The sequence below is a fragment of the Agelaius phoeniceus genome, chromosome 18, assembly GCF_051311805.1.
Source record: "Agelaius phoeniceus isolate bAgePho1 chromosome 18, bAgePho1.hap1, whole genome shotgun sequence".
NCBI classification, from domain to species: Eukaryota; Metazoa; Chordata; class Aves; order Passeriformes; family Icteridae; genus Agelaius; species Agelaius phoeniceus.
The window spans coordinates 1,772,886-1,781,155 of record NC_135282.1 but is presented as its reverse complement, the minus strand read 5'-3'; the positions used below and the strand labels follow the sequence as shown (position 1 = coordinate 1,781,155).

Genomic DNA, 8,270 nt, shown 5'->3' with positions numbered 1-8,270 from the left:
TTAAAGATTATCTCGATCCACCTGCCATGGGCAGGGACACCTCCAGTGTCCCAGGCTGCTCCCAGCCCGCCCAGCCTGGGCTTGGGCACTGCCAGGGATCCAGGGGCAGCCACAGCTGCTCTGGGAAATATGTCCCTGTGCCTCACCATTGCCACAGTAAAGATTTTTTCCTAGTATCTGATCTAAACCTATTTTTCCAGTTTGAAGCCATTCCTTCTTGTTCTCTCACTAGACAAAAAAAAATACATAAACGTGTTTGTATTCATGTGTATATGTATATATATGTATGTCTTGCCTGAGGAGGAAACATCCATCACCCATTAACCTGCCTCTGTTTTAACATTTAACCCAACTCTGCTTTTCCAAAAAACTGAGTTTTTTATCCATCTTGTGCATCTGAACATGGCCCTGAATAAAAGCCTCGCTGAGACTCATCCCCAGATACATCTAGAAGGCAGCAGAAAATAAAGAGTCCAGTTTGTGACAGGCTGTTTTAAATCAATCATGTGCAACATCCCATTGTTCCAGCTGAGCTAACATATCTGGCAGCTGGAGTGCTTCCACCTGCCACACACTGACCTGCCTGAAGAGAGGGGACAATCTCATGGCTGCCACCAGGCAGGGCCCAGCACAGCACAGGACCTGCCTCCTGCCATGGCCCCCACCTCAGTGGAACATTTGCATTTGTATCTTTACCCTTAACTGGGTCTTTTTTTTCCACTTCTAAACCTTTTACCCTGACAGTTGCCTCTGTTTAATTACCAGATCAATTAACCAATGTCTCTGTTCAATCCTGGCTGGTCTCCACTGTGGGATGGGCCCCTCTCCCAGCAGCAATGCCTTCAGAACAGCACAAAGTAGGCACTGGATTTGCTTTTATAAAGACATTCTTTTACAAAGAAACGCCGTGAAAGGAATTCAAATCCAAAATGTCCCAATAAAATCCAGGAGATTCCCTGAGGCAATGCAGAACAACACGACCTGAGAAGATCTCTGGGAACAGCGTGTTCTGCCACGGTTAGAACAACACTCCCTTAAAGCTGACAAGCAGCTTTGCTGTTCTCATCAGATTTTGCTGTTGCATGGCTGATCCCACCCCAGCTGTGGTCTCTGCTCACGGGTGCTGCCTCTGAAGCATTGGCACTGCCACACTGAGCCTTGAGGTTCCTCAAACCCTGCAGAGGTCACAGAACTGTAGAATGTGCTGGGCTGGAAGGGACCCACAAGGATCCAGTCAAAAACGTGCACAGAACAGCTCCAAAATCCCACCATGTGCCTGAGAGTGTTGTCCAAACTCACCTTGGAGTGTGGCAGGCTCGTTGCTGTGGCCAGCCCCAGGATGTCTGTCCAGCCCACCCTTTGTGGGAGAACTTATTCCCTAACACCCATTCCAACCCTCCTGGCACAACTTCACACTGTTCCTGTGTGGTCAACAGAGGCTGACCCTGCTCATGAGGCCACAGCACAGGTTTCTCCTCCAGGCTTGCTGCTCTGCCTGGCTGCAGCCTGCTCCAGGCCATTACAGCATCGTGGTTTTTAAACAGGACATTGAAAAGGGTTTTTACTGAGACGTTGAAAATAAAAGGATTTCTTAAAGCATGGCTATGTAGTCATTTGTGGAGGCTTTGACATTCATCAAACACCCTGTGTCCTCCTGCAGCTCTCCCCAATGGCAGTCAGGTGCCTTCAAATCAGAACCACTGCAGTTATGCTCCCTGCATTCCAGAGACAGCATCCCCTGCACTTGTGTTTAAGGAGCTGTGCTCAGTTTGGGAATTGTGCTGTCCCAGAGGACAGAAAGCTCACACAATGGCCAGCTGCTCCCTGCAGTTGTTGGGGCTCAGCTCAGGAGCCGGGGCAGCGTGGGCAGAGCCCGGGGCACTCCTGTGGGGGAGGACAGGATGTCCAGGATGGCACAGCCCCAGCTCCCACCCACACAGCATTTAGCTCTTTAGCATTCAAATGTTTCCTCTGGCACATCACAGATCTTGGTGCTCTGAACTTGCTCTGTACAGGGCAGACCAGCGAAAGGAACTGGTGTTACCGGAGCCACACCCTGCTTCCCCACCCAGGCAGTGTAAGATCCCTTTGTGCCCCCTGAAGCAGCCACCAGCTGAGACCATTATTGAGCTCCCACCACATCCCCTTCCACAGCTGAGTCCATGTCCCCACTCCTGGAAAGAGCATTTCTGTGTCACTCTCCCTTTTCCTCTCCACACACCCAGCACAGACACGGTTAACTCCTCATCAGCCCTGCCTGCAACCCCCACGAATACTGCAGAAGCAACTTCCCTTTTGCCAGGGCTTCTGCAGCACACAGGAACTGCTCTGTGACAGCTCAGCTCAGCAGCATTTCCATTTGGGACACAGCTGGAATGAAGCACATTCACGTTTCCAATAAGTACATCTGAAACTACTGCTTGCTTCATGCCATTAAGCTTGACAAAAAAACAAGTCCAGCCCATAACTGATGAGATCTACACTTCCCAAGCCCAAGGGCTGCAGGACCATCCTGTTACCCCATCCTGTGACCGAGCTGCAGGATCACCCTTTCGATGTTCCTCCACTAATCCCAAAATAAGGGCAGTTGCTGGGCAACCAAGAGCTATCTCAAAGCCCTTGGACTGGGGAGCATCCACTGCTCCCCGTTGCACATCCCTGCTTACACAACACCACAGCTGCACAACATCTGCAGGCGGGCACTGAGCTGCAGCCAGGTATCAGAGCACTTATACAACCCAGGAAAAGCCCAGCTGAGGGATTAGTTACAACCACCAGGAATGTGGAAGCCTTGCTTGCATAAGGCAGTTTTGCAACTCCTTTGTCTGTGGAAAGCTACGTAATTATTGTTTATTAGAAACCTGGGGTTGGGCAATGTCACGAACGGCTGCTCGTGTAACATGGGACACAGACTTTTACAGATGCAACAGCTTTATTGGAATGAACAAGTGCAGGGAACCTTTATTTGGAAGCAACAGCTGCTGGTTCAGTTACCACCGCGCAGGCGCAGGACAAGGTGCAGAGTTGACTCCTTCTGGATGTTGTAGTCGGACAGGGTGCGGCCATCTTCCAGCTGCTTGCCAGCAAAGATCAGCCTCTGCTGGTCAGGAGGGATGCCTTCCTTGTCCTGGATCTTGGCTTTGACATTTTCAATGGTGTCACTGGGCTCGACCTCAAGGGTGATGGTCTTGCCAGTCAGGGTCTTGACGAAGATCTGCATGCCCCCTCTGAGGCGCAGGACGAGGTGCAGAGTGGATTCTTTCTGGATATTGTAATCGGACAGGGTGCGGCCATCTTCCAGCTGCTTCCCTGCGAAGATCAGCCTCTGCTGGTCAGGAGGGATGCCTTCCTTGTCCTGGATCTTGGCTTTGACATTCTCAATGGTGTCACTGGGCTCCACCTCAAGGGTGATGGTCTTGCCAGTCAGGGTCTTGACAAAGATCTGCATTCCACCCCGCAGGCGCAGCACCAGGTGCAGAGTGGATTCTTTCTGGATGTTGTAGTCGGATAGGGTGCGGCCATCTTCCAGCTGCTTGCCAGCAAAGATCAGCCTCTGCTGGTCAGGGGGAATGCCTTCCTTGTCTTGGATCTTAGCTTTGACATTCTCAATGGTGTCACTGGGCTCGACCTCAAGGGTGATGGTCTTGCCAGTCAGGGTCTTGACGAAGATCTGCATTTTTCCCTAGAAAAGGGAAAACCCGCCGTGCTTTAGGAAATGCTCCCCGTATCCGGGGCTACGCCCCGTCCGTGTCACCGCATAAGCCCCGCCCACAACCACAGAGGGGCGGGGTCTCCATCCACTTGCCCTTCCCGCCCGGGGCGCGCGCTCGCCACCATCTTGCAGCACCGCTGCGCCTGCGCGGCCGCCATTTTGCCAGTTGCCGCTCGGCCCGGCCCTCGCCCGCCACCGCCTCGCGGTGCAGCCGTTAAAGGGGAAGGCAACGTCCCAGCCCTCCCCCCGCCATCACTGTCCGCCATCGCCCCCAGCCGCAGTTCCTCAGCGCACACTCAGCGCACACACCCCTCTATTCCGCCCGGACGCCCAGCCCGTATCTAGGCCCTCTCCCGCCCAGTTCTCACCGCGGCGCCGCTCGGCCAAGCCGACAGCACAAACCTCACCCAGCACCAACTGCGCCACGCATCCCTCCGCTAGGTGCTTATATGGCCCCCGGCGCCCCGCCCCCGCCTTCGGATCACTCCGCTGCGCACTATTTTCCTCGCGCCGCACGCCTCCACTCTCCTGCGTTGGGTGAGGGGGCAGCGCGGCCGAGCGGCGCGGAGGGATCGGCGCCTCGCGCGGGTGCTCTGTGGCTGCCGCGCGCGGGACGCGGAGCGGCGGGAAAACCCGGCCTGGAGTTGCCGGAGCGGGGCCACGGCTGGGCCATCTCAGTGACCCCAATTGGGAGACACAGCCGCACGTTAAAAGTAGAAAACATAAAAAGTTTCATTATCTTCAGGGGATTAAACCCTGCAATTGCGCCCCTGGTTGATAAACACCTCCTTGGCTTCTGCCCCTAGGGCAAGGTGAGGGTCGACTCTGCCCGCGGCCACACCATGAGGGGGTCCCTGAAGGAAGGAGTTCGTGGCTTTATGCCGATAGACGCCTCGAGTATTATTTATATAAAACATAAAAAGTTTCATTATGTTCAGGGGATTAAACCCTGCAATTGTGCCCCTGGTTGATAAACACCCCTTTGGCTTCTGCCCCTAGGGCAAGGTGAGGGCCGGCTCTGCCTGCGGCCACACCATGAGGGATTTCCTGAGGGAAGGAATTCCCTTTACCCCGAGGGACGCCTCGAGTGTTATTTCTGTGTGAGAGAACCCAAACTGCACAGCAACTCCAAACAACAGCTGGGAACAGAATGGAGCTTTGTCTGCAAGATTCAGGCAGTGCCATTCGGTTCGATTTGCCCACAAAATCCTTCATTTGGCAGCGCCCAAGGAAAATGGGAGGGACACTGATAACACCCAGGGCTGCTTACCAGCAGGAAAGGAGCAGACGTCCAGCAAAAGCTTTGTGGTTTGAGGAAAAGTGTCTGTGTCTGCTTGACACATGGAGGGGAATGCTCTGTGGAGCTCTTTGGCCTCTGCTGCTTTGTGTTTGTATTAATGCTCACCACAGCTGTAGTATGATAATAATCTCAAACACTCGGTCATTTAGATGGAAAAAAAAAACAAACACAGAAGTCTTTTGGTTACTTCTCAGTGCTCCGTGGCTGATGCTGTGCATTGAGAGTGTACAAACATCAAAAATTGGAGAATCCTTCCAGGTTTAGGTCTTTCCTCAGTGGAAAATGAATAATAATGTTAAGCTTAATAATGTTAAGCTTGTTCTTTTAGTTACAAGGTGAGTACTTAGGACTGGTCAGAAAATCATCAAAAAGGCACATGGGAAAGTGTTTTGTGACAAAAAGTCTATTACTGCATGCCTCTTACTACAAACTGTCTCTTACATTGACATGCAGGGCACATTCCAGAAGTGTAGCTGCCAGGGAGTAATTTACAACAGGGATCTTCACACTTAGCAGCGCTGTAGCCAAACACTGGCTCAAAATAACAACTGGAAGTAAGATGAGTAAATAAACAGCACAAGGAGCTTTCCAGCCACTATGGCAGGAAATGTCACTTTGTATTTGTCAGCGGGCAGCTCCCGCTGCTGCTGGTAACCAGGCAGTGAGAGGGAGCAGCTGCCACTGATCTGTGTCCATCAAAGCTGTCTCAAGCTGGCTCTGCATGGGCTTTGGTCTCTCTGGACCAAACCTCTCAGCTGTGCTATGGTTCCCAGCTTTACCAGCCTCACAGAGTTTCCCCACGAGCCCGAGGAGTTCGAAGCAGGGCGGTTGTTTCCCTGAGAGCTCAGGGCTGACAGGATAACAGAGGGAGTGGGCACTGCAGAGCCAGGAGAAGCTCCTGAGTGCTCAGGAGTGCAGCCAGCTGTGGTGTCCTGGCCTCTGTCCTTCCCCTCTGCCTCTGGGAATGTGGAGCAGAGCCCCTGAGCTGAGTGTGGCTGCAGGGCTGCACCTCTGCCAGGCTCTGGAGTGTGGCAGTGTCAGCCTGGCACGAGTGGCCACTGTCCCCCTGCATTTTGGGGTTTGATGATTTGTGCTTCTTTTTGTCCTCCTCTGTGCATTAATGCACAAATGGGACGCCAGTGAGACACAAAGCTGTGTGTGTTCGCACAGGCCTGAGGAGAACCAAATGGGAAAAAAAAGCCAAAAAACATCATTTTATGCCGCTGGGAAGTGCCTCTGTGGGGCCATTTCGGCCGCATTGTTAGTTTGCTGCTTCTTAGCGGGACGCAGTGACTTTGACTGGATAAAACATCAGTAAAAAACGGAAAAAAAAGCAATAACCACGTGGAGATGCCGGGGATTGAACCCGGGACCTCATACATGCAAAGCATGCGCTCTACCGCTGAGCTACATCCCCCTGCTTGCACTGCATTTCCTGCCCGCTGGCCAGGTCTGTGCTGAGCCGGCCCCGGTGCGGGGAGCGGCAGCACCGAGCTCCGGCAGCGCTGCGGTGCACAGAGCCTGGTGCCATCCGCAGGTAGCCCTCAAAAAGACAGGAACGTGCTGGTTCGCACACAGAAAACCGAATGGTTTTGCTCCGCCGAAAATCAGAGAAATCCGTGAGAAAAAAAAAAAAAAATAAACTAAAGGAACAAAATTATCGCTTACCTCCCCGTCGGGGAATCGAACCCCGGTCTCCCGCGTGACAGGCGGGGATACTCACCACTATACTAACGAGGACGGCGACAAGCGCTCTTTCCGCAGACCAGATCATACCCAAGCGGCGGCCGCAGGACACGCTCCATCACCGCCGCCCTTCGGGAACCGGCGCCTGACACAAAAATCCCGCACGTGGAGCGCCTACGATGGCACCGGCTGAGCCGCCCGACGCAGGGACAGCATCCCCTGCTACCTCCACTCAGCAGCAAAAGGAACCGTTTGTGATGATAAGAAGGAAAAAAAAAAAAAAAAACAAACCAACAAAACCCAAAAGATTCTGCCGAAACCCGGGATCGAACCAGGGACCTTTAGATCTTCAGTCTAACGCTCTCCCAACTGAGCTATTTCGGCGGGCAAGAGCGCCCTCGCTGGCCGTGGATACGACTCCGCCCCGCGCCCCCCATGGGCGCCGCTGCCTGGTTGGTGCCCGCCCTCCCGCGCGGGTCCCGCCGCCCGGTACCGGGACTGTCCGGGGATTTGCACCTTCCCACTGGCATTTCCACTCCGAGGATACCGGGGAGCCCCCAGGTATCGACAGCAGCGGGGTGTTCCGCACGCACCCCAGGGCACTCCGCTCCCTTCCCCTGGCACAAAACGCGGCTCTGCCGGCTTTGTCCGGCCCCTCCGGCGTGGATTCCACGGCGGCGTCGCAAACAAACCCCGTCGCGGTACCACCCACAAAAAATGGCATCCGGGGGCAAAATACTCTGCACCTCCCCGTCGGGGAATCGAACCCCGGTCTCCCGCGTGACAGGCGGGGATACTCACCACTATACTAACGAGGACGGGTACAAACACATTTTTTTGTGCTCACTATATAAAGGTACAATCCCGCCTCAGGCGGAGCTGCCGCTGTTCCGCTCCGTTCTCGCGGCCGGAGCTCAGCGCGGGGCTCGGGGGACGCGGGATGACAGCGCTGTCACCGCGGTGTCACCACCAGGCTCGGCCTGCGGCTCTCGCTATCGCTGTATATACTGCGAGCATAGACGATTCCATCGAGGGGATGTAGCTCAGTGGTAGAGCGCATGCTTTGCATGTATGAGGCCCCGGGTTCAATCCCCGGCATCTCCAGTTTTTGCCCTTGCCCTGCAAGGCCGGTAGTTTTTGCTTTTTTCTGCCCCATTTTCAAGAGCCGAAATTTCCCAATACACTCCATAACTGTTGATTTTCTTCCCTCCCCGCAGCAGAATCTGCAGACTTGTGCTGCAATTCCTGCTAAAAAAAGGTGCCCTGTCAGGAGCCCCCAGCATCCTCCTGCCTGGGGACATCCCAAACCCACTGGTGCTGAAAAAACCCCAAAACCCAGTGTTTGACTGAAAACACACCAACGGGCTGCTTTCCTTGTGGCTGCAGATCTAAAGTTGCTGTTTCTTCAGCTTTAGATGTTTTTAATGCTTGCCTGTGCTCTGGCCTCTCCCCTGAAGTACGTTGGAATTATGGACACACATCCAGCCAGTTTCTTGCGCCAGTTCCCTTCAGAACACAGGGACAGGAGGGTCCCTGTCCACACTTTCTCCTGCAGCAGTGTCACAAGCAGCA

General features: G+C 54.0%; 1 protein-coding gene and 5 non-coding genes across 8 annotated transcripts; 1 reads left to right on the top strand and 5 right to left on the bottom strand.

Annotated features, from left to right (window-relative positions):
• Positions 1–2,913: 2,913 nt before the first annotated feature.
• UBC (ubiquitin C) lies at positions 2,914–4,327 on the bottom strand. Of its 3 annotated transcripts, none has more exons than XM_054645687.2 (2): positions 4,115–4,327; positions 2,914–3,682 (listed from the first exon to the last, which is right to left on the bottom strand). In XM_054645687.2, the coding sequence occupies exon 2, from the start codon at positions 3,674–3,676 to the stop codon at positions 2,987–2,989; it is 690 nt and encodes a 229-aa protein (XP_054501662.1). In that variant the 5' UTR covers positions 3,677–3,682; positions 4,115–4,327; the 3' UTR covers positions 2,914–2,986. The 3 variants fall into 3 exon arrangements, with proteins under 3 accessions (XP_054501662.1, XP_054501660.1, XP_054501659.1); XM_054645685.2 differs by having other exon boundaries at positions 4,120–4,290; XM_054645684.2 differs by having other exon boundaries at positions 4,081–4,286.
• A 2,030-nt stretch (positions 4,328–6,357) lies between these two features.
• TRNAA-UGC (transfer RNA alanine (anticodon UGC)) lies at positions 6,358–6,429 on the bottom strand. Its single transcript has one exon. It is a non-coding gene; the product is annotated as a tRNA-Ala (tRNA).
• A 251-nt stretch (positions 6,430–6,680) lies between these two features.
• On the bottom strand, positions 6,681–6,752 carry TRNAD-GUC (transfer RNA aspartic acid (anticodon GUC)). The gene has a single exon. It is a non-coding gene; the product is annotated as a tRNA-Asp (tRNA).
• Positions 6,753–7,009: 257 nt separating this feature from the next.
• On the bottom strand, positions 7,010–7,082 carry TRNAF-GAA (transfer RNA phenylalanine (anticodon GAA)). Its single transcript has one exon. It is a non-coding gene; the product is annotated as a tRNA-Phe (tRNA).
• A 362-nt stretch (positions 7,083–7,444) lies between these two features.
• TRNAD-GUC (transfer RNA aspartic acid (anticodon GUC)) lies at positions 7,445–7,516 on the bottom strand. Its single transcript has one exon. It is a non-coding gene; the product is annotated as a tRNA-Asp (tRNA).
• Positions 7,517–7,730: 214 nt separating this feature from the next.
• On the top strand, positions 7,731–7,802 carry TRNAA-UGC (transfer RNA alanine (anticodon UGC)). Its single transcript has one exon. It is a non-coding gene; the product is annotated as a tRNA-Ala (tRNA).
• The last annotated feature ends 468 nt before the right edge of the window (positions 7,803–8,270 follow it).

Bases quoted from the DNA above. Each gene is read 5' to 3' on its own strand.
- UBC (XM_054645687.2), bottom strand. From the start codon at position 3,676: ATGCAGATCTTCGTCAAGACCCTGACTGGCAAGACCATCACCCTTGAG.